At 37.3% G+C, this 26,827-nt stretch overlaps 1 protein-coding gene across 1 annotated transcript in view; it reads left to right on the top strand.

Moving 5' to 3' along the window:
• pcsk2 (proprotein convertase subtilisin/kexin type 2) overlaps positions 1-26,827 on the top strand; it is a 55,313-nt gene that overhangs the window by 5,229 nt on the left and 23,257 nt on the right. Inside the window, exons 3-8 of the mRNA XM_058796878.1 lie at positions 6,976-7,089; positions 7,484-7,592; positions 7,706-7,743; positions 17,470-17,546; positions 23,562-23,650; positions 25,944-26,119. Coding sequence (XP_058652861.1) covers positions 6,976-7,089; positions 7,484-7,592; positions 7,706-7,743; positions 17,470-17,546; positions 23,562-23,650; positions 25,944-26,119 — 603 coding nt within the window. The remainder of the gene's footprint in view (positions 1-6,975; positions 7,090-7,483; positions 7,593-7,705; positions 7,744-17,469; positions 17,547-23,561; positions 23,651-25,943; positions 26,120-26,827) is intronic.

Here is a 26,827-nt window from a genome sequence, read left to right as displayed (position 1 = left end):
CAGCTCTTTGACCCTCCCATAGATAGCAATGTAATTAACATGATGAACGTCCAGAAACGCAACAAGGAGATCGGTAAAATAAAAAAAATAACGACTTTATTCAACAATTCATCTCCCCCGCGTCACCCTAGCGCCATTTTGGAGAGTATCCACTGAACGCAAAAAGCGTATGCTGTTCTGTGTCAGCTGCGCCATGCGGATACTCTGTTTTCATTCAAATCAAAGCTTAAACGACGTATCCGCATGGCATACGCTATTTGCCCTCAGTGGATACTCTCCAAAATGGCGGGTGACGCGGGGGAGATGAATTGTTGAATAAAGTCGTTATTTTTGTTTTCTTTGCATACAAAAAGTATTCTTGCAGCTTTGGAAAGTACGGTTGAACCCCCTGATGTCACATGGATTATTTTAACGTTGTCCTTGCTATGTTTCTGGACGTTGATCGTGTTAATTACATTGCTGTCTATGGGAGGGTCAGAGAGCTCTCAGAATGCATCAAAAATATCTTAATTTGCTTTACGAAAACGAAGAAAGCTTTTACAGGTTTGGAACGTCATGGGGGTAAGTGATTAATGACAAAATTTTCATTTTGGGATGGAGTAACCCTTTACATTTCTTTTTTTTGCAAATTCAATGAATCTTTCTTTTCTTTTCAGTGTATGCATTTCAATGTGAAATATTTAAATTCCAGTGTGTGACTTTAAGGACATTTTTGTTTCACTTTGAACAATGTTGGGTTGCCACTTTTTGTCCAAAGAGCAAATCTGAATCCTGGAGAAGCAGAAGCAGCGCTTTAGCCGTCTGTGATGGATTTATCTCATCAGCTTTAGACGCTCGTTCATATTCATGCAAACAGCCTTCGGTTTGACCCTGGAAGGCCCTTCAGAATCAGTGCTTACGGATGAAGGGGAGGTTTCTCCATTGCCACAATCATCTCAGCTCAAGTGTTGTCACAGAGCGTGGCGTATTGATCGGTTTCTTGTTTTTGTGCTCTGCTCATTCACACGCTCTTCTCTGGCTGTTTACACTGAGACTCTGCTAATGTTTGCTTTGCTCTTCATTTGGACAGTCTCTCCCTTTCTGTCCTGTTCAGATGTTGCATAAGAGCATTCTTCATTATGCTGCTGAACGTCTCCCTGAAGTCAACAGGACTGTCCACAGTCCATTTTACTGCCGTATTTCTCAGGGCTTTGGTTCAATACACAAGTGTTACACACTTCACCTTTAAAGGCACTTTAAATAACACTTAAAATAAGAATGTGCTCTTGAGAACTTTATGGACAAAATTATGAAAGACTTTTATGCGCTTACTGTTGCTATCTTGGAAACGCTTGTATTTCCTTTATGCAATGTAAATCTGTTACTTAATTTCTTCAACTTTTATTGTTACACACATAATTTATAGTAAATACTATAGTGCTTTTGAACTATACTATAGTAAAGTGTATTATACTGTAGATATTATAGTATTTACAACACTGTTAATGAATGCTACATCATACTGTAGTATTAACTGATAAACTATAATGAATACTGTAGTATACTTTAGTTTTTACTACAGTGAACTGTAGTATATTGTAGTATAATACACCCTATAGTACAGTATTGGGTAAAGTAATTTGTTTATATTACTATAGTTTTTACATTACCACAGCAACTATAGAATTACCACAAGGAATTAAGTATGGTTCAAAAACACTATAGAATTTACTATAATTTACGATAGTATTGTTTTCATGTGGGTATTCTCATTTGAAACTTTGGATAAAAAATGTAAATGTAAATGTAAAATCTGATGTTTTTTCGGCTCACGGATGGTAAAACACAATGCAACTGATTGCAAAATTGCTAAATGAAAGGTAATGTGTCCTTCAGTGCTGATATACGGTAGTGTAGAAATGGTTCTGCAAATGATGTGAATCTTTACAGTAGACATAACCGACCCATAAACCCATGAAGCCAATTTAATCCAGAGAACAGCACTTGTACCTGTCACTTTCCCTCCTTTCACCTCAAATTCTTACAACTCAATTATCATGTCCTTGAACCCAGTGCCTGGCAGAGCTGGATTTCCCTCTTTTGCAGAAAGAAGCACATGCTCTGATTCAGATAGACGTTTGCACAATGACCAGAATCTCATATCACATGCGAGTCATTTTTTATCACAGCAATATATATCACAATATATATTTCTCCTGGTTCTTACCAGGTTTATTAAAAACAAAAACAAAAAAACTAAAACCATTAAAAACAGTTTGAAATATATATAAAAAACATATTTATTTCAGCTAGTTTCCAAAGCAACCTTTCTCGTTTTTATTTAGTTTAACTTGATGTGCTAAAATTTTAGGTTTTACAAACTTTCACTGTAAAAAATTTACTTTATTAACTAATATAATGTTCATATAACAACCTATTAAAGTACTAATATCTGTTTAATACACTGAAAACCTTCAAAATCAGGTGGTAATGAGAAAGTCTGATGAATCAAAGCTCATCACAACAGCTCTTCCACAGGCTGAGAAAGTAAATACTAATATATTGAAGGTGCACACAAACACTAAACACCATCATGGTAACACATGATACCGAAATAATTCAATAAACATTAATTTAACAACATTAGATGTAAGATAAAACCCTCATGTACACAACTGTACACACAACTCTAATTTTCTGAAACTTAAAGGGGTGGTTGTTTTTTTTTAAACACATTATTTTTCACATAATTTACCTTTATTCTACACCTCTCTGTCCCTTCTCTTTTGAACGCTCCGATCATTTCCTGGTTTTATGAAGCCCCTCCCTCAGAAATACATGATGGGTTCTGATTGGTTAGCTGGCTCAGTGTGTTGTGATTGGCTAAACCTCCTCTAGTGCATGTCTAAACGTCACACCCCTCACCTCAGTGGCATGTGCTCCGGTTGTATTGTAAACAATGGCGTTGTCAATATTGCTTATCAATAACCCAACAAGACCCAGAGAATATTAGTGAAGAGGATCACGCAGAACCTGTGCAAGCACGGCTCTTAATGGTATGCTTTTTATTTGTTGTTGTCTCATACTTTTAGATATGCTTTTATTTGTAAATGCTACTGCTTCTGTTAGCTTTCAATATACGGTTTTATCCTGATTAAAGCTTTAATACAGCAGAATGCATGATTGCGTTGTGACATTTCTGTAACAGTAAGAAGTGTTTGCCAGCAAGTATATTGCTTGCTACCATGGCAACCGTGTGCGCATTCAGGTTTAACGCTTCTCGTAGCTATGTGAAAAATATCTGTCTGTCTATACACATAAAGTGTATAATTGGAACACAGTTCATTGTTGGAGCTGATGATCAGGTGAGAGCGAGAGAGAGATATGCAGAGCGTGTGCAGAGCAGGGGGATGCGAGGAACAGGATAAGAACCGCTGCTTAAGAACACTGATTAATCGCGATTCATATGTGAATTTTTTGGTGCACCCCTAGTTTTGACAGCATGGCAACAGCTCTTCTCCTTCCTCTTTAAAGCAGTGCAATGTTCCCGGGGGCAGGGTTTATGTAAATTTCTGGGTTTGTGATGTCACAAACCCGGGAAGAAGCTCGTTGTAGTCCCTATGAGCCATTTTTGTAGGCATTAAACTGCCAGAATTTTAAAAGACGATATCTCCGTTTGCACCGAACTTTCAGCATCATAACTTTGCAGATATTGTTTATGCTCAAACAGCAACATTACACACTAACTAACGTTAAAAAAGTGAAATCGCAATCAACCACCTCTTTAATATGAATAAAACTGAGATCATGATTATTGGAATCCCTTCACTCACTACCAAAGTTACCGCTGACTTTACCTGCGATATTCAGTCCGATATTAACTCTCTCGCTAAGTCAGCATTCATTCGTTTAAGATGAATTGTCCAGCTCCATCCTTTCATTGGTGTCATAGATGCATCCATGTTTTTGTTTCATCACGTCTTGATTATTGTAATGCAATGTATTTCATTGGCTTACCTGTTACCGCCATTGCTAAATTACAGTATATTCAAAACTCGACCGCTCGTATTCTCACCCGTGTTCGGCCCATATAACCCCCATTTCTAGTGGATCTGTGGCCTATCGTATTAAGTTTAAAATTCTCCTGCTTACTTTTAAAGCTTTGCATGGTTTGGCTCCTTGTTATCTTCGTGATTTGCTCTTTTCCTATACTCCACCTCATTCACTGCGGTCTTCTGATTCTACTGTCCCTCGGTATCGCCTCTCTTCCATGAATGGCAGATCATTCAGCGTTGTTGTTCCTAAATTATGTAATTCTGTCCCCAGATCACTCTGTCTTGTCAATAACCTGTCTGAATTTAAATCACTGCTCAAAACTTACTTGTTTTCAGAATACCTTTTTTAAATTGACTTCTGTTTCATCTGTCCTATCTACATATTACTCCTCTGATGTCCGGTGTTCCCTTCATTTCCTGTATGACATTTGACATTATCCTCTGTATTATTGTTTGATGTTATCGTCACATATTCAATGTTTATTGTAAAGTGTCCTTGAGCTCTGGAAAGGTGCTATATAAATAAAACACATTATTATTAACTGATAAGAAAAACTAAGAAGAAAGTTGTTTCAATGAAAAAACATCATGTGAAATGTCATGCAGGGAATTCTGGGAGTCAATTTACAATTTTTCACCGTAAATTATACAATAACTTGTTCTTTTTCATGTCCAAAAACCATCATTTTAACTGTATTTTACATTAAATGTAATCAGGCTTTTACTGTAGCATTTTTACAACCTTTTACTGTTAAAATTATGACTTAAAATTTTTTTGCGCTGCACATTTGCATTTCTACAACTGAAGAGTGAAACATATAAACTTAAATACACAGAGAAAAACTCTTGCTAATTAATGATACACACCTGCATTAATGACAACCTATCTTAAGGCATGACAACAAACTCCATTATGGAAACATGCAAAATGAAAACAAAGTGTGAGAGTGTAACAATCACCCAGATTACTGTACTGTTTTTGTAGTCTGAGTTATTACTTTAAATCATCTACTTTACGCTTTGACAGATAATTCAGCATAACCTCATCTCATATTTATCTGTAATGCATTAGAAATAACTTTGTATCGTTCATAATTGTATTAACACATGGTTCAGTATTTGAGAGGGTCTTTCCAATTTGTTTAGAGATATACAATTCAAAATTGGCCCAGTTTTCCATTTTGCCCAGGATGCTTTATGTATCCTAGCATGACCCTTACCTGCAGGGACATCACACACAGCAGACCGAATGACTGAGTCTGAGAGACCTCATCTGTTGATTTACTCTCACACTGAATCAATGGGGTCAGAGAGCTCTGACCTCTCCTGCGGCTCCAGCTGCTGCCGTTCATGTTCATGACTGAGAGTTATTTATAATCTTACAGAGAGCTTTGTACATTTCATTGTTAGTGTTTTTGTTTTGCTAATGATATTTTAATGGATGTAAAGGTCTAAAGTAATTACAATAATTTGCCGCATATTGTGCTCAATGAACAGATTTATTCCAACATAAGTTTCAAAAATTATAAAATGCCACTACATAATTTTTTTTTTTTGCTATAAAGCACTATTTTATTACACATTATGAGTTATGAGTATAGAAAAAACAGTATGTAAATAAAGGTTATATTTGGCCTCTGCGATGCTGTGCAGGAATGACGGTATATTCTATATTTTAACACACCTGGAATGCTGTATCGACCAATCAGATTGCAGGGCCATAACTATATGTTTCACAATAAACTCTCATCTAAGGCCAGGAATCCCATCTGCTCACAGAAATAATCAAAACCTCATCGGCTATCAGTGTTTTTAGCAATAAAATGTTCTCTAATCTGTTTACACTTGACGATGCAAATAAGGTCAAAATGTAAATGAACAATTAAAATGGCTGTGAAAATGAAAATGCTCGTTTGATGGTTTGTGTTGCCATCAAAGTGCTCTCTGAATGCGAGTGCAGACTTTGATCTGTTATCTGCAGCGAGCGCACATGCTAATGTGAGAGAGTCATTGTCTGTGAGGAATGGCTGACGTCATGTTTACAGTGATGGGCTTCAGGGGCTTCTGCTGCTGCTGAGGTCAAAGGTCACACTGTGAAGCTGCTTTAAAGGACAGCCATGAGTAACCTGCACTCTACAGGCTGTGCTTGGCTGATGAGACATCATGGCTGATCACCAGCAGATGTTGTGTTTTGGATGCTGGTGTTCCCAGCAGGCTTTTCAACTAGACTGGGGTCTATAGGTCCTACTTAATGAATTTGCTCAAAAAAATTATATTTAAAGGCAAGAAAATACAGGTAAAAACATTGTTTTTTTCATGCACTGGTCAGTTTTCAGAGTTTGGGTTGTTTGGCTTTTCATAACGTGTTGTTTCAGTCTGATGGAAAAAAAAAACAAAAAGAAAACCATCCAACTTTTAAGTGTCTATTTTATTGCACTTCTATTTGTGTGTGTAGATTTCAGTTCCAATACATATCTTTAAAGGCTGTGAGTTTTTATTTTACCTTCATTTTAGCAACACTTTCATACACCAAATTGCAGTTTTATTCCTATCTATATTCCGAAGGCTTTTACTGAGGGGTTTGTTCATATATCATTCATATATCATATATCATTATTCATTCATATGTAGCATATATATGTAGTGTTCAGATTTCTGCAGTGCATGCAAATTACTGCATATTTAATGAGGTAATGCTTTATTTGCATTTCGTATTGTAAACAATCAACTGGAGAAGTATGATGATATTCATTTGTTACAACTGCCTTAAACAAAATAGTGAAAAAAATCAATGAAAAGAAGCAAGAACATGGACAGAGGTGTATTATCTTCCAACTGTACTTTGCTGCACACTTGTTGACTGAAACATGGTATTCACGCACAGAAGTGTGAGTCTGCAAGGCCGAAATCCAATGAACGTTGCCTTTGCTTTGTTTTTCAGGTGAAAAATGTGTTTCCTCAGGAGGGTTTTGGCCGTCAAAAGAGGGGCTACAGAGAAATCAGTAACATTGACGTCAACATGAGTGACCCGCTTTTCACCAAGCAGTGGTATCTTGTAAGTAATTACAGCTGGTAATGTCTTCATTTGATTTGACCTTCAGCATTGGAAGCGATTGCATTCGATTAACCGGGATCGCTGATACTCTTCATTTAAACCATTTTCCTCATTAGCCGTCACCGTCAACACTGGTGCATGAACCAGCGTCAAAACACGCTGATATCTTCCTTATTTCTCCAGGGCTTATCGTGACAGGCATCCCTGTCTGTTTTGCCACGGAGAACGGTCTTTAATTTAGTTTGTCAGTTATAAACACCGCACAGCAGGGCTTCAGCGAAGTGTAATATCTGCGTGACATTTATTTTCCCTCCTGCGCCACCTCCCTCATAACATCTCATTTTCCACGCGGTGGATGCTCAGCTCGTGTGACGCTTTGGTGTTGTTTGATTAGATAAATACAGGCCAAGCGGACGGGACCCCAGGCCTGGATCTCAATGTGGCAGAAGCCTGGAGCATGGGCTTCACCGGCAAAGGTGTGACCATCGCCATCATGGACGACGGTGTGTGAAATCTGGCCGCTAGAGAGCAGTTATTAACACTAAATGGCTTGATAATGTGCAATAATGTAAACATTAAATGTCCAGTAATGTGTCATTTTGCAATCACCTTGCAGGTATTGATTACCTACATCCAGATCTCGCCTCAAATTACGTAAGTGCTTTTTTTCTCCCTTTTTGATCCACATGTTTAATATGATTTGAAGTAACCTTGTTGGATTGATGTACAGATATCCAGTGCTCGAGCAGGAAGATATAAAGTCAATGAAGTGCATGTTTAATTAATATGTGAATGGTTATTTGATAGATAAGTCATCTATTAATTGTCATCTATTAATTAATTGTATCCCAAGTTCATTGGGAATGTAGAAACATGGTGGCATGTCTGATTAGAAAACGGGACAAACACCAGTCCTTTGCTCTCTTTGATGAACATTTCACATGATAGGATGGTCTTAAGTCATTAATGCATCTTTTGGAAAGGATTCAAAGGTTGGGTGTGCATTCAATTCAAGTAAAAAAAAAAAAGGAAGGATGTGAGGTCTACTTATGGAGCAAATGTGGAAGATGCAGTGCAAAGGAAAATAAGGGAGGGGGGGAAGTACTGGTTTCACAACAATAACTTTATTGTCATATATACAGTTAACATGATATTTAGTGACTCATATGGGTCTCGAGTTGTCCTCTCACACGTCTAGATCTTGACTAGTGGCAGAATGTTGAGCACTAAGCAAGAGCAAAAGAAAGTGTCATTTTGCGATTCACAGCCTAATTAATGTTTAATGTTCATGTGGCTTATGAAGCAGTACAGCATGTACACAGTGGACTAAATCCAGCGTATGCCAATGATCCCCCTTCAAACCGGTCACAAAGACAGGCTTTCTTTTGCACAAACAGATGACACAGTTGCATGCTGTGTGCGATTAAATATGCAGCTAATGGTGGAGTTATCTTCTCCTCTGAGATGGGAGCTTGTTGCACCACGGCAATTAAGAGATGCTGCCACACATCAAACCATACATATAGCACATTTCTTTCCCTCTTTACTTGACCCTGCGTCTCTGAAAACGTGCTTTTGTCAGTCAGCCCTGACTTTTTATTGATGTGGACATGCTAAAATACTCTTACAGCATTTCCTGCACCTGTATTGAGGGCAGTGTCATGGCAAAAGCAGTAATGTTTTAGTTATGATGTTTTGAGTTGTGAGCTTGTTAGTCTGAATTGAATGAGATGAGAAAGAGTGATTCTGTGCCACAAAGTCTATGAATAGTTAATGCATGTTTCTTTTGTGTTGTCCTCAATGGTTGCACGCAACAACAAACATAATATGTATTAACTGATAACTTGTGCATAATTTTAGAGTTATTTTTAAGATTCATTAAAAAGAGCCGCTTCATCAAAAATTATGCACAAGTTATGAGTTAATACATACACAAAATTCAGTCATAATTTACTTGCCCTCATATCATCCCAAGCCAATAAAACTTTTAAGCTTGAAACACAAATGAAGGTATTTTTAATGAAACCCAACAGATTTCTGTTCTTCCATTGAAAGTCCATGCGATCATGCTTTGATGCTTCAAAAAGTTAATAAAGAGATCTGAAAAAAAAAAATAATTGAAATCTCTATGAATCAAACGATTTAATCTAAATCTTCTGAAAAGATGTGTGTTGACAGATTGGGTTGATGATTTCCAGCCCCAAAGCTCTCCAAAACCTGCTCAAAACATTCATAACCATTTGATAGAAATCTAATGCCATGTGAACCAGGGTTGACACTGACAAAATAACAATACCACAGTAAAATATCAAACATGGCAAATACAGTAAAAGAAAATTAGCAATTATAACAAAAATTCTACCCATATGGGTAGAAACTATTAAAGTATGTCAGAATTTGCAAACGGTTGTTAAGAAATTAAAAGACCTTAAAGGTAGGGTAGGCAATTTTTCCCAGAAACATTTTTTTATTTTACTGGTTGAAAGTCTCTTAATATCCTGATAGCAATCAATAATTAAAGTAGTCTAAATATTTAAATATATAAATATATCTTCTGTGGAAGTCTCAGGATCATAAAATGTTCGTCCAATCTTTGCATTTGGTCTGAATGCAGTGATAGGATGTCGTACCTGCCTGTCAAAATGTGTATTTGCATACCTCCGCACAGCCAATAGTGAGAGTTTGGGAGCGTGTAGCAGGTGGAGCCAGAGGATGTTTACTGGGTGTGGAATTCAAATTCAAAGACTTGACAAAATACACAGACACAGATAATGTGGTAAAACAAGGGTAAACATTGGCAGTGTTTTTACAAGATGGATAAATTTGATGGAATGTTTGGGTTTCAATGGATACGACAAACTTGTGGAGTTCTTCGAGTTAGAAGTATTCCTAATATGTTTTATTTTATTGACAGTAGCCTACTTTTACCTGTTGAGACACGCCTTCACTTTTATAGACCTGTAAAGGCCCCGATATACCTCAAACGAAATCGAAGAACGAACTGATATGACGTCATTTCGAACAAAATCAAGTTCGAAACAGCTCACCAAAGCAAACCTTCTGGGGGAGTTCGTTTTGGCTCCTAAACACCTTTGAGCTACCATTGGTCCGTGACGATTACGCAATCGGTGGGTGTGTTCTGGAGCTCCACCTTCTTTGACATGCTTTTTTTTTTTTTCTCGGTTTGTTTCTCATTCATTGGAGGTCAGGCTGGAGAACAACATCTCCAAGTCACTAGCAACATAAATACACTGTGTCGAATAGCTGAGCTGCCACAGATATATCCACACCTGTACGATCACTCGCGGAGAGACGTTAAAGATTCAGAGAAAGCGTTTAATTCCTAGAAAGAAATTGCAACAAAGCTTGGTGTCGACGACCCGGAGTTATGCAAAAAGCAACGTAGAAAGCCATGAAAAGAATGAAAGGAAAGAGTAAAGATATAATGTAACAAGTACCAAATACATGTGTTTCAAATAAATGTTACACCATACTGCTGCTGCTGCTGCTGCTGTTGTTGTTCTTTCAATAAGTGAATTTAAAAGGTATACAATAAATGAAATGCCAAAAGAACATACAATAATAAACCTTTGTTTTTATCAAATCAAGACACCACAGGTGTAACAATGTATCCAGTTTAATAAAATAAATGAACACTAAAATAAAGTAACAAACAGGTTTGTGTTATTGAGATGACTCCAATATTTTTTTCCACATCATGCTAAAGTTTTCAGACTATGAGCCATTCACACTTAAAGGACAGATTATGGAAACGGAATGGTTCTTTTGTAATTGCAAACATGATACTTTACTCAAACTGCTGCTAATCATTATTCTTTTGTTGATAATATTCTGCTACCCGTCTCACAGCTAGATACACCATCATTGCATCGTTGTTGTGTTTAGGACATACGCGCGAGCGTCGCGAGACATGTTTACATGAATCTACACCCCGCCTCCAGCAGCACGGGGGTGTTGGAATGATCGAAAACAGTATACCGTCGCTCAGCCTTCGAACTTCTTTTTGCCACCAAACGAAGAACAAAAACGAACTTTGTTTGAAGTATATCGGGGGCCTTTTTGAGCTGTGTTTGTGATGTTTGAGTTGGGGCAGGCGTGATGTGTGAAAGAGCGTTTGCAAAGGTTGTTTGAAAACATGATTTATTTTTGAAGTTCTGTTAGATGACAATAGTAGCGCAGAAACTGCCTACGCTACATTTAACCCTTGAAAACACACATGCATCGTTTTCAATGTCAACAGCAAAAACAGTTCCATTGTAGACAAAATTTCCCAGTGTAAGTCATCGGAATAAGCAATGTAATTAGTGCAACAAGCCATCTTTTTGGGTTGACACTGATACACTCATGCACACACCATAACAACTAAAAATGTGTAATTTGTGTTCAAAAATTAATAACAATAATGTGCTTACCTTTGTGCTGCGCTTTAACCTCAAACAGAACAATCCACTGTTTGATTCACTCTCCCACGCTTTACTGTAGCTACATCTTATATTTATGCTACTTTGGCGTAGCAATCACTGGGATATACAACTACAATTTCAAAATCTGATCCCTTATTTATCGCATCTGTCTTTTATCGCTCTTGATTGGCTAAAAGTGCGGCTTGTCTGACCAACACCAGCTGCTGTGTGTGTGTTTAGTATCAACATGAGGGCTGACTAGATTGAGTCAAAACCGGCAACACTGGCTCAACCAATAGTGTGAGATTGGCCGTGACTATATGTTTGCCTGACCTGTGAAAGATAGGAGAGTGTTCGAAAACATTATTTTTGCAGTTCTGTTTATGTAACAATAAACGTTGTTTCTGTGTAGATTTCTTGTTTAGTATATACAGTATTTACCGAGGAGGGCCTTCCAAACCACTGAAAGAATCAAGAGTCGGAAGCAGAATTGCATCCTTGCAGAATATTTCACAAATGAAACGCGCTAGATATCTGCCAGTGAAATAGAGCCATTATTGTTTTGAGACCCGCTGAGCTCTGTGAGCCGCAAGAGCACCACAGATGAGTTTTAACCCAAAAATAACCTGGCTTCGGCTGCGGAGGGGGATGATGCTGACGTCTCCAGCCGGGCCCAGATGAGGCAGTAACTCAGCATGTCCTCCCCTGCTACTGTTTTATTTAGCACCAATTCCTCCCAGACTTTCCTCGCCAGAACCGCAGTTTTTTTAGCAGAGCTATACTCGCCGAAAGATGGCATGTAAATGTTTGTTTTTAGCATTTGCGTGTGGCTGAAGTGTGTGGGGTTAAAAAAAGATTCAGGATAATTCGCCTAATAAGGACTAATGTGGGATGAGGAGCCAATTAGCATAATCGTTTGAAGGATTTTTTGACAGGGGACTGGATTTAATTCATCGCTCGCTAACTGCAGTCTCCAGGCGGCAGCCAGATGGAGACTTGCCAAAGAACAGAGCGCTGCTTCTTTCAACATACGACTGCTTTCCTCGATGGTGTTCAGTTTCCATGGTGATTAAAATGCTGTCATATACACATGAGGTCCTCAGAGCGGTGTAAACTTTGACCTCACAGATATTATACCTCCTATACAGGAGGTTTTAGGCCCTCCACTTCCCTTTAACGGTTAATAAACTTCTTGAGAGTGATATAAGAGTCCATTTATTGGGTATAATTTTGCAGTAATGACTGGCTGAGTGCACATTATATTTTTCAGCCAAATAACCGCTGCAGATGTATGTATGTAAACATCGCAGATTCAAAATATTGGTATCTTTGATGGCGTTTGGAGGCACTGATGTGGTTTCATGTTTTGGTCTTGCTCTCCATTAATGAACTCTCTTGGGCAGCAGAGAGCAGATGAACGGCTGGATGTGAATGTCGTGATTGCGTTGTGATGGATTACGGAGAAAGGCGCGCTGCAGTAAAGCGCAGCAAACCGATGTGTCATTAGTTCCTGTGCTCTGGCTGTGTGCAGGGGCTCTGGGGGCTGTTCGCTCCGGGACTGCTGGCCATTATCATGCTCTACTTTCTCTCAGCGCAGACTCACAGAAGAAATTGGCTCCTCTTTTTTTGGATTCTGTGGCAGTGGCCTTGCTGGTAGAGCTCTAATGTCTTGTGTTTTTCATTGAACAGGTCTCACGAACATAAAAATTCATATTTCAAACCTGTTCAGCGTTCTTTTTTCTATGGAACACCGAAGCAGAAACACTGGAAAAAAATCTGAAAATTTAAATAATTAGTATTTGTATTAACGATTAGAGTCCCAATGAAATGGAAGTAGCGACTGATCTCTTCTTCTATATTGTGACCTACAAACGAGCGAAACTGATAATTGAAAAAAAATGTAGTGCGGGACTTGGTTCTGTAGATCAGTTGTTGATCGTTTCGAGGCAGATCTGAGCTTGTATTGAACTGTAAGAAAGATTTTAAACAGACTAAATGATAGGAGAAATCCAGCCAGGGTTGCGATATGTACTGTATCACAATTGCTGTTTTACTGATGTGAAAGCTAACATTTTCAAGTATGTTGCTCACTTTAGAAATCAACAACAACAACAAACATGCCTTGACTTGATGTGGCCAAAAAAAAAAAAAAAAAAAAAGTCTTATTTTTATATAATATGGAATTAGAGTATTAGTGGACTGTTAGGTTTTAGGGTTACAAAAACACACTGAGCAACCCCCTTAACTGGCTAACTGATTTTGACAAAATCCCAGAAAAAAATATCGATATTTTTGTCATTATCGCACACTCTTCCGATGATGCTTCATGTTCTTGGCAGCCAGTGATTAAAAGCACTGAACATTTGTGGCTGGATACTGTAGGTCATCATCACCTACCAGATTGTTCATTGCATACATTTGGCTTTTCCTAATAGTTAACATTGAGCTGATGCTCCGAACAATAACTCCTTGAAGAAATTCTTGTCACCTTGTCATAAACACATTACTCATCAATGGCTCCACTAGGAGACGGACTAATTATGGAGCAGTGGATCTCATTTTTGAGGGTCCAGCATTCATGATTGGTATCGTCTGTAGACCGGCGGTATGAAATCCTCCCCAAGCCATTCCGTCCTCCCAGTTACCTGCTCCAAACTCGTCATTAAGCCAGGGCTCGGGAGCGAAAGGTCTTCCTTTTGTCTCCCACTGAGTCATCGTGGTAAATGCCAGACTGCATCCTCATCCGCCTGGAGCCACTGACTACCAGACTGCCATCTTTTCAACTCTGGCCTAACGAAGGCCGCGCTCAGGGCTCTCCGGGTAATGAATGCTCCAGATAATGAAAGAGCATATGGTGGCCCGGACCGTGCTGAGAAAAGCTGTTAAGACCAGAGCGACGGAGCGAGAGCGACCGCTGATGAGTGAGAGCAGGGAAGGTTCTCCAGAGGTTTCTGCTGGATCCGCTCTGAAGATGATTTCACTGGCTGAGTTTATGAGAGATGTTTATGGCTCCTGCGTCTTTCCTTGGTTTAGGATTGGGTTGTATATTCTGTGTGACAGTAGATAGAGAGATTTCACATCTTTTATATGGTGGTAGATATATCTAAACGGCCATCAGGACATAAATCTACACACAAATGTGATGAAGAATCAGAAATGCAAAGTTTTCGCACTGATGCCATACTTATAGGCTATATATGCTGTTCAAAAATGCTGTTGAAAAGTTTGGGATCAGTAAGATTTTTTATGTATTTTAAATAGGTTTTTTATGCTCACATGAAAAAAAACAGTAATATTTTCAAATTTAAAAATAATGCAATGTGTGTATATATACTTTAAAATATAATTGATTTCTTTGATGCGAAGCTGAATTTTCAGCATCATTACTCCAGTCTTCAGTGTCACATGATCCTTCAGAAATCATTCTGATATGCTGATTTATTATCAATGTTGCTTCATTTTTTTTTTGGAAGCTGTGATGCACTTATTTTCCAGTGATATCGTCGACTTGATTGCATAGATGCTATTTGAGCTGAACTGAGCTGGACGATGACTGAATCAATGATGACCTGACTTTAACAGTAAATTGAGTGTTTACTGTTGTCCTTTTGCATTCCCTAGTAAAAAAGTAATATATTTAAAATACATTTATTTCATACTAATAGTTCAAATCTATTAACATATTTACTGACAGATAACTTGAGACTTACTGACATAAAAATTATAATTAAACTTTACTTGGCATATTACTTGTGCACAATGCACTTTTCTTAATATTACGTCTAAAATGTGTTTTAATGTCACTTTTGATGATTGTATGATCTTTGAATAATATCAAAGTTTAAATGCAAAAAAAAATTAAATAAAAAAATTAAAGTGTACCTGAAGTATACTTGCAATAGCTCCACTTTAGCACAATGAAATATACTAAGCATGTCTTTAATTGGCCTTCAGCACTACTTCTGCACAATTAAAGTGCATTAAGTACAAAATTAGTTGTTCCAATTTAGCAGACTTTAAGTATACCAGTTTAGTATACTAAAAATACAATTGCAGGACATTTTATTAAGTACATAAATATAAAAATGTATTTCTACTTTGCATGAAATAAATGTATTTCAAATACATTTAAGTATATTTATTTTTAACTAGGGTTAGTACACACTATTTTTCCTATTTAACATGTAAAACTGCTTTGACGCAATCTGCATTGTTAAAAGTGTTATATAAATAAAGGTGACTTGACTTGACTTTAAATTTTTTTTAGGATTCTTTGATGAATAGAAAGTTAAAAAGAACAGCATTTATTCAAAATAGAAATATTTTGTAACAATATATACTACCGTTCTAAAGTTTGGGGTTAGTCATTTTTTCTTTTCTTTTTGGAAACAAAGTAGTACTTTTAAATTGATAAAACTGATAGTAGAGATTCATATATATATATATATATATATATATATATATATGAACTAGGGATGTAACGGTATGAAAATTTCTTATCATGATTATAGTGACCAAAATTATCACGGTTATCAGTATTATCACGGTATTGTTAAAATGTGCTGGAAATGTTAAAAAAGTACCAACACATAAATCACTTCACCAAGTTTTACATTTAAAAATCAACAAACAACAAATAAAATGACTTTTTGTTTGCATAATCACTAAAATAATAACATTACCAATGATGTTCGGATTTTAAATGACAACTTGACTGACAACAGTTTAATAACATGTTCAAATATCTAATGTAAATGTTCAAATAAAGCTTTGAAAAAGTTTCATAAAAAGGTAAACCTCACATTTCAGCCTTAAGCAAGTCAAAATGATAATTGATTAATAAATGGTTATATGTATTTTATCTGCTCCAAAAAATAATTCTACGTAACTTATCTGAATTGTTTAAATGTGTAGAATCCACATAAGCTTGTTTTTCCTCAACCGCTCAATATTTAGGCTACAGCAGAGCATGCAAATTCGGTCTGTTTTTGGCCAGACAGAAACTGCACACAGGCTGAATGTGAATATAAGTCTCTGTAAATCCACTCACTGACAGCAGGTGGCGCTTTATATGGAAAAGCTGAATTACAGCTGTTTCCCGTAAACTCCGCGGACAAAACAGTACTGCGATTAAGAACAGTTCCTTTAGGTATTACATGGAGCAAAGATGAAAACAAAATACCATCAAATTGTTTCTGAAGACAGTCAGAACCTTCAGAGGTACATTCATATAATTTATTAATTCATGTAATCATTTGTATAATTCCCTCAGCACTCTTTTAAAACCTCACAGCTTTTCTGCCCTGTTTTCACTCAAAACTCAGTATTTATTTATCGTGAGTTGTTCAGATCGCGGTAAACGAATACGGTTTTAATGATAATTAAAATATGAAACGGTAATACTAACCGTGGGGAATTTTATCATGATTTATCGTCGAACCAGTAATCGTTACATCCCTAATAAGAACAATATGATCTTGTAGTTTACTTAAAATTGGATTAAACATTTTTAACCTACTGGATTACATACAAATAAGCCTTAACATTTGTTCATTGAATTTTCATGCATATCCTTATATACACCATTACTGTGACACAATGACTCATACAGTGGTATTAGATTTTGTCATCACCTTTCTTTGTATCATCTCTCTGCTAGACCAGAATAAAGTTCCTCACATAATTTAGGTGTCAGTGTCGTGTTTCCTGCTGTGCTCAAATGTATTACCTCTGAGAGCGGCTGGATGGTTAATTAAGGAATAGCTAGACGAATGCTTAATGAGGGGCAACGCAAACACACAGGGGTGTGAGCACAATGGAAATTCCAGAGTTGGTTTCAAAATAATGAATGACTAATTATTGAAATAGGCTCATTGTTTGTTTTGACATAATTGGCACTAATTTGTAAGTCTGCGATGCGTGATGACGGATGCTGTATTTCTTGTCGATGTTTCAGAACGCAGAAGCCAGCTTTGACTTCAGTAGCAACGACCCGTACCCGTACCCACGCTACACAGACGACTGGTTCAACAGGTGAGGAGCTCAGCTCTGGAGCTGGACTGTGTGACTGTATTCTGATGTGCCGCGTGTGTTTGACTGATATCGGTGGCCACGACTTTGTGATCTTCATGTGAAAGTAGCAAGAAACATGTAGTCATGTAAACAAATATGGAGTGGGCACAAAGCAAAACTTATGCAATGGTTTGTATATTTACTATTTTACAGCTTTGAATTTAGAATCAAAATTAGTCTCTTTTAAACTTGTGCCGCGTATTGTTTAATGCTTTCAACTTCCAAACTAAAAATATAAACTAATCAACACAAAATTAACTTTAAGATAATACACTCTTTCTCTCTCTCGAATTTGAAATGATTTTGAAAAAAGTCTCTTACCAGTCTCTGCTCAATAAGGGCGTGTTCACACTTTTTTGAAAAGAAAAAGTTGACGAGTGCTTTTTCAGTAAAAAAAAAAAAAGCTGGCAGCGTTTGGTTACAAATAGCAGCCGAGGGCGTCTTTTGTTGCTATAACAACAGCTGCTGCAACAGTAGCCTTGTGTGCATACCTGTCAAGTATCCAGTTTTGGCCGGGAAAGTCCCGTATTTTACCCTTCTTTCCCGCCGTCCTCCTGTATTAGTATTTTCCCGTAAATCTCCCGTATTTTAACCTGCGTTATTAAAAAATAATAACACCGGAGTAAAAAAAAAAAAAAAAAGCATTTCCAATCTGAGCTGTCACTAGCCTCGCGATAACTGCCATCTGCAGTAGCCTACAGTACTGTAGGTGGCAGTTGTCGCGAGGTTAGTGTGTGAGGTCAGATGATGAGTGACAACGCGGGAAAAAAACAAAACCGAGACGGATAATGGAGGTAACAACAGTGACGGAAGGCACTCCTGCCAAAAAACCAAAACACTTGTGTAAATACCGCGATCAATGGGACAGCGAATTTAATTTTAGCATGGTACGAAAGATTGTTACAGAGAATAGGATGACATTAGACAACAGAACTGTTTGCGCTTTACTCTCATGTAAAATGAACCACTCTGGCCCAGCCCACAAATACACTCCTTCCAAAACAGTCATAAAGAATGCAAAGTCTGCAACAAACTTGTACAATAACTCACTAAAAGAGTAAAGAAAAGCAATATGAAATAAAAAGAATGTGGAATGAAAATAAAATGTAAAGACAAGCAATGTTAAATGAACAGAAAATATGCAAATAAGCCTTTAAATAAATGCTCTTCATATATACCCTTTTGTGTTTTCATTTGGGCTATAACACCTGTCTTAAAATGTAAGGGATACTGGAGCTTGTTTGGGGTGGTGGGACTGCTTGTTGGTGGGCGCCGAAAAATGTCCCTTATTTTCAAATCCAAAACTTGACAGGTATGCTTGTGTGTGCTGCAGAAATGTAGAGAAAGTTGGCTCTTGCGTTGGATTTTGAAGTTAACGGGGAGGATAATGTTGAAAAAAAGCACCTGATGTAGGGCTTTTTTTTTTTTTTTAGAAAAGTTGAACTTTTTAACTTGAAATGATGCTCTGAGCTGCAGATAAAGACGCCAGCGGTGGATTTAAAAAAGCGCTCAGGACTTTTTTGAAAACACGGTTTACTCCACAGGATTATAATTTAAAACAGACGCTGGCAGCTTCAAAAAAGACAAAAAGTGTGAACATAGCCTAAGGCAGTTTTCATCTGATCAAGAGTACAGTAAAAACAGTAATATTGTGGAAAAAATATTACAATTTAAAATGACTGTTTTCTATGTGATTATCTGTTAAAATGTAATTTATTTCTGTGATCAAAGCTGAATTTTCAGCACATTCAGTGTCACATGATCTTCAGAAATCATTCTAATATACTGATTTGCTGCTCGAGAAACATTTCTGATTATTATCAATGTTGAAAAAAGTTGTGCTGCACAATATTTTTGTGGAAACCTTGATCAATTTTATTTTTCAGGATTCACAGATGAATAGAAAGTTCAAAGGAACAGCAGTTGTTTGAAATAGAAATGTTTTGTAAGGTTTTAAATGTCTTTAGGTACTTTTGATCAATATAATTTTGGTACTTTAAATACTATATATTATAAAGTATAAAAGAGAGAGAGAATCTTACTGACCCCAAACTTTTGAACACTAGCGTACACTACATGTCTAATAAGATGTAAGATTACTCCGAGTGTACTGAAGGATTTAGCCGGGAGTGGGCTGGCAGTGCATTGACCTGCAAGTGTGTTTTTCAGCAGTGGTTGGATGAAGGACTCCTTGCCCCTCTGTATTGATTTTCCTTACACGTAGCCCCATTAAGTCATCTCTGACTGGCTCTCAGCCCAGCTGCATTAACACAGTGCGCCGAGCCTTTCCTTCTGCACTCATATCAGAGCAGCCTGACCAAAACCCTCACCCAGAGGTGAAGATTAAGAGCAAAACTGTGCCATCATTTCATGTCGCGTTTCTAAACCAGAGCCACTGCTAACTCTGATGAAGGACTCAGTATTCAGGAGATTCTGATTCACAATAAACCTTAATTTATGCTCTGTGTGATGCAAATAGTTTTAATAGTTAAATCAATGCTTTCCTCCACTCTCTCTGAATAAATCATTTGATCGTCCGCTCTGCTGCGCATGCTGAAACTGAAGAAATAAGAGCTGTTTATGTGAGTGAGGGAGTGTGGACAAGAAAGAAACAAAAATATCACCATAAAATATGGCCCAGTTGAACATACTCTGGCCCTCGCTGCTCAAGTGTGTGATAGATTCTCTATAAATGTCTGAGCCAAGCTGGATGTGTTATTATTCAGGTAGCCATAAACATGTCGACAGCTTAAAGAAATAGTTCACCCCAAAATAAAATTCAGCTGAAAATGTGCTCAATCATTAGATCAGCCAAAATGTAGATGAGTTTGTTTCTTCATCAGATTTGTAGAAATGTGTCTCTGCATCAGTGTCTCAGCAATGGATGCTCTGCAGTGAATGGGTGCCGTCAGAATGAGAGTCTGATAAAAACATCACAATAATCCACACCACTCCAGTCCATCAGTTAACATCTTGAGAAGACAAAAGCTGTGTGTTTGTAAGAAAAAAATGCATCATTAAGATTAAAAACATTATTGTGATGTTTTTATCAGCTGTTTGGACTCTCATTCTGACGGCACCCATTCACTGCAGAGCATCCATTGCTGAGACACTGATGCAGAGACACATTTCGCCAAATCTGAAGAAGAAACAAACTCATCCTAATCTTGGATGGCATTAATTGGACACATATATATAATCCCACCCCAAATTCATGCCATTGCTTGATAGTGTTTCTGATACTCAACAATAATACCTACAGTATGTAGAGATGCAGAGCCAAAACGGTGATACTTTTCACAGCAATCAACCTGCTATGAATGGTTTGTAGTTATCTCTCTATATTAAGCTAGAGAAATTTGAAATGAGACTGGAAAATGCCATTTAACCGATTTAAATTCAAATCTCCCCTGCTCCTGTAAAGGCATATATCGTGCTATATTCACCACACTAGCCTGATTAAACCTAATTAAAAAGCAATATTCACTCGAGAGAGACAGAATTCCCAGCTATGAACCTGTTCAAAACTGAAATATATCCAAAAGCACAGGGTAGATGTTTTCTTGGCTTGGCTGCAGAGCTGTTTATTGTGGAGGTTTGTGCAGCAGGCAGATATTTCTCCTGCGTTTGTATGTATGTATGGTGGACAGAAGGTGCCCTACGGGAGGAAGGTCAGTGAAGACTGGCAAGCCTTCTGTCAGCGTGCCGCACTGCTCAAACAGCACGCCATCACACCTTCAGAGACGCTCATTGTGCCAAAGACACACGGACACAAATGCTAAGAGTTGCTGTGCTTTTATGGAAATTTTTACAGTAGTAGTTAAATGACAGTACGTGTTTTGTTTGGTGATGCCTTTTTGGTTCTTACCTGGTGCTAGTATAAAAACTGTATTCATGACATGAATGCTGCACATCAAGGACAGACAGAATCTAATAGAAGGAAGACAAGTGGCTCTTGTGTTTTTCCAGCCTCGGTTGCGGGTGTGAAGCTTGCTTGGGGCGTGTGCTGAGAGCAGCAGTAATATCATCTGAGCTGCAGACTCACAGCGTAATCAGACGCTTATATATAAATAGAAACGCTGTCTGTCTGAGTGCAGGGGAGGAGGACGCATTGCTGTGGCTCTTCCTGAGGAGTCTCTGTTCTTTAGCAGCTCGTCTTGTGCGTTTGAGGCTTGTTATTTAAGTAGGGCAAGGGTCAGAATCAATAACTTCATTTACATACACATGAATTCAGATTAATATCAGAATGTAGTCAAGTGTCGTGAACCCAGCTGAGCCAATATTACAGTTTCATTTAGAAATCTAAAAGGTAAACATCTTATTGCAATTGTAATGAAATATTTAATTATATGTCCATACAAAAGCCTTTATTGGATGCTCCATGATACAGGCAATTTCTGACGGACAGATTCTGAATATGCACATTTAAGGAAATATATTTTGCAATGGAGCAAGTAAGCAAAATTATCAGAATAATGGCCTTAATTAACCTTAATGTAGATTTTGTTTTGATGAGGAACAGAATGAAACTGTGGTTATTTGCTGAAAGTCTTGCCCTCTGTTGTAGTTTTAGTTCTCATGCATGGATTCAGACTTGACACATCATTATCGAGTACAAGACATGTGCTCTCATCACTCACTCCAGACCTTCAACTTCTGAATATATGAGCAGAAGCCAAGGAAAGCTATGGTGACTGGAAAGATTTTTAGCGGATACCTTATATTTTGCTCGTTTGTCATCAAGCAAACAGTGAACATTTTGCGATCGTATTTATGCATTCGGAAGATGCGCTCATCCAAAGCAGCTTAAATCACATGCATGGCACACGTTTGAGCCTGTGATGCTGGCGTTGCTGTGATCTACTGTCTGAGCTTGTTATGGAGCTTTCAGAGCACTGCTTCATGAAGCTTTGAAATCTTTGTGAATCATTTGTGTGGAACCAGTGGTTCGTAGTGCGTATCAAATTAACAAAGTCACGCGATTTTAGTAAACGAGGCTTTACTGTATGTCACAACTGTTTTGAAGTGTTCTGAAATTTCAGTGGTTTTCCACTAGTGGGCAATGTTTTTTTTTTTACCTGATCTTGGATCAGTTTTATACATTCATAGACGTTCTTCATGTGTGTCATAAAAAGGTAGGTTTTTTCTTTACATTTCGCGAGTTACCGGTTAGAACGAAAAAAACAACATTACTTCATAAATTCAAGGCTCTGTAATTTCCTCATCCATTTGACACAAAACTAAGCTATTCATTATGTTCATATATTCGTTATGAAGAAAATCCGTTAGCCTAGTGTATTTGTTATGAAGTTGATTTAAAATTCTTCATAACAAATTTGAAGAAGTTAAAAGTAAAAAAAAAAATGGAATTAGCCCGTAGTCTATAGATAGGCCTATAGGCTTATTCTATTTTTTCCTAACTTTTATTAGACTGCAGATTGAAATAAAAGTATTCTTGATAATCTTTAAAATGAGAGAAATCACTGACATAATTTAGGCTATACTTTCTTTGACTGCAGAAAAAAAAAACCCTGAAACCATTTAATTTGCAGTGTTAACTTGTGAAGTAAATGAAAGACAAGAAATAAATCACAACAATCAAGAACAATGAATGCAAAATTAATTTTGCAGTGAATCCATCTCCTCTGCATACTATCGCTGGCATCAGTAGCAAATATTAAACATGTTTAAAAAAAATCTTTGTGAAAATGGCTGGCAACGACTGATTCTTGAATTTGAAGACTATAATCTTTAGACACCACAAACTATGCGACTGCAAACAGCGACTGAGGCTGTGTCCGACTGGGAGGGATCAGTCCTCAAGACCAAACTCCATTCATAATCGGCCTGACAGTCGTGTAGTGTGTTCTCGGCTTTAGGGATGTTTATATTTAGCTTGTTCTATATTTCTATTTACACCAATTGTGAAATGTGAAATAACTGTGAAATATGTGACGTGCGACTGATGTTTTTCAGTCATGGCACCAGGTGTGCTGGAGAGGTGTCTGCGGTTTCAAACAACAACATCTGTGGGGTGGGCGTGGCCTACAACTCCAAGGTAGCAGGTACGTCTCTGATAGGCTCTGACAGTGATGACCTCACAATAACATTAACATCTCATATGAGATGTCAAGCGAATGGTCTTGAAAGTAGAGGAGAGTAGGCGTCGCTGTCAGGGAAGGAACCAGAAAAGAGCACAAAACCAGTCTTAAGTCGCTGGCGTATATTTGTAGCAATAGCCAAAAATACATTGTATTGGTCAAAATTATCCATTTTTATTTTATGCCAAAAATCATTAGGATATTAAGTAAAGATCATGTTCCATGAAGATAGAGAATAGAGAAAGATAAAGAAACTTAATTTTTGATTAGTAATATGCATTGCTAAGAACTTCATTTGAACAACTTTAAAGGTGATTTTCTCAATATTTAGATTTTTTTGCACCCTCAGATTCCAGATTTTCAAATAGTTGTATCTCAGACAAATATTGTCTGATCCTACAAACCATACATCAATGGAAAGCTTATTTATTCAGATTTCAGATGATGTATAAATCTTCATTTCGAAAAATTGACACTTAAGACTGGTTTTGTAGTCCATGGTCACATTATTACTGATATTAAGTTTTTTTCTTTCTGTACTGGCTATTGGATTGTGAGGCTTGCTCGTGTCAGCATGACATCACAACAACTGCTTCTAAGCAAAAGCTGCTTCTCAAACAAACCTAATAATACCAAGAACATTTATTTGGTTGCATATGGTGCAGACAAATGTACAAATTCAGCATGCAATTCAATCGATTATTTGTGTAGCGCATTTTAAATGCATAATGTTTAAAAGCAGCTTTACAGAAAATGCATGTTTCAAATGTTACAACCAAGAAGCAGAAACAATATTCAGATTAACGTGTTTGGATGCTATCAAGACAGTGTTGTAATTAAAATACTTGCATGCTTTATCCGGTTTGTTCTGTGCTGTCGGTAATGATGAATGTCTTGTCCCCGTTTGAGACATTGCTTTGTTTCTTAGCCTAATGGAATATCAGCTCAATTGATCATTTCTACCCTTCCCGTCTTTCACAACATCCAGCAGACAACACCAACAGCAGCATCAATAAAAACATCATTTACGCTCTGCGGCACATTGATTTTTTTTTTTTTTCTTTTCAAAAGGCCAGAAAAGAAAAGGCGAGTAACTAATAGCCAGACAAAGTCTTTTGTCCCTCACAAAGGGACACCCGCATGACTCTAGCTTCAGCTCTTCAGCTCACAGAAGGATTTCCTCCAGGAACAAGTCAGAATGACAGCCGCTGATGTTCCTGGAGTGCCTTGGATTTAAGCTTTAACATGTGTAGGATACTGATACATGTATATAGAAAACACTGTATACAGAGTCTAAGTACATTTAGTACAGTCCTTTGTTCAGGAGTACAATTATACAATTATTTAAAAAAAAACTATTGAACTTATATTAGATTTTTCTTCACAGTGTACTTTCATAGAAAATAAATAAATAAATAAAAAACTACTTAATTAACAGTGTACCAATAAGTTTACTTAAACTTAGAGTAAAGAAAAAGTTAGATGTTAACTAGTTGCTCAAAGTTTACTACTGTTACACTTAAAATTATACTTTTATAAACTTTATAATGGGCCATTTTATTCCCAAGAAATATTGAAATAGTACACATACACTTATACTACCAGTGAACTGATATTAGTATACCTACTACTACTATAGTATGCTTAGTGTATTTTAGTGTGTATACGTTTCTCGTGTATAAGTGCATAGTGTATAGTGCATCATTTGGGACGCAGCTTTGAACTTAAGTTTTTTTTAATAATAGTGTACTTAAGAAAAGTATAATTAAGTATTTTAAGTATATCTCAATCAAACGATAAGGTATACAGAAGGCCAAGTGTGCTTAGACTTTTCTGTATAGTTGCCAGAATTAAGGCTTTGAAGAGTATACTTTTATCAACTAAAAAGTAAGTCAGTTGAGTCCCAAGATGTATTGACATATACATACAAGTATACTCAATGATATTAGTACACTTACTAAATAAAGTTTACTTAGAATACTTGAACTTTACTTAAGTTTGCGTAATAAAATGAACTTGCAGTACTTGAACTTTTGTAAGTGTAGTCCAGCATAAGGTCATTTTCAGCAGGTTTGGTAGCCGAGAGAGAAATCGAAGTTAAGGTGAAAGCTCGTTTGTGCTTGATGAAGCACCTAAGCCATTATCTTCAGTGAATCTCAAGCCCTCTCACCCCTGCACTCATCACCGCAGAGCATCAATAGAGTAACATCAAGGGTTTTCCTGCTGTTCCCATGTTCTCAATCCTGCCATTTCGCAGGCATTCGTATGCTGGACCAGCCCTTCATGACGGACATCATCGAGGCCTCGTCCATCAGCCACATGCCACAGGTCATTGACATCTACAGCGCCAGCTGGGGTCCCACCGACGACGGCAAGACGGTGGATGGCCCGCGTGAGCTCACCCTGCAGGCCATGGCCGACGGAGTCAACAAGGTACCTCACGCTTAAAAACCACAGAGGTTTCTCACAGGATAAGCGCAGCTAAATTGATTATCTTGTGAATCACCTGAGAGAAAAAAAGAGGACAAAAAACTGAGGTACAGAATTGTAACATCTGGTCCAGTCAGAAAAAAACCCAGAGTTCAGCGTCTTCCTGGTCTCTCTCTGCCACTTCAGATCAACTTTAACATCAGACACCTAAGCAAATAATGCTGCATTTCAGAAAATATGAGTGTATTTAGAGATTCAAATTCAATATAAAACCAGTTTCACTCATATAACTAGAATTTGCATTTCCAGAAAGAAATCTCTCTGTATATTCCTGATATCCCACAGACAAATCATAGTTTAGTATGCAGATAATATGACGATGTTATCATTATTGGCTATCTTTTGAATTGCAAATATCAGTGTAATCAGTGTCGATGAGAATTTCTCACATTTTAGTCTTTGTAAATATAAGTACTTGTCTCAAGCAAATGCTGAAAATTCATTAATTTCAAATGCTATGCTGATTATTGTCCAACTCCACATTTCCAAACCATCTTCATGATTGCTCCTGTAATATGAAACAGTCCCGAACAAATAGTCCTACACTAGTTTTTAACCAGGAAACCACCTTAAAAACATGTGGTGACGAGAAAGCCACATGATGAATCAAACCTCAATACAAGTTGAGGTGAATATTAATATATTGAAGGT

Source organism: Onychostoma macrolepis, chromosome 13 (genome assembly GCF_012432095.1).
Source record: "Onychostoma macrolepis isolate SWU-2019 chromosome 13, ASM1243209v1, whole genome shotgun sequence".
NCBI classification, from domain to species: domain Eukaryota; kingdom Metazoa; phylum Chordata; class Actinopteri; order Cypriniformes; family Cyprinidae; genus Onychostoma; species Onychostoma macrolepis.
Note: the sequence above shows the minus strand (reverse complement) of the source record. Positions and strands in the feature narration are given on the sequence as shown.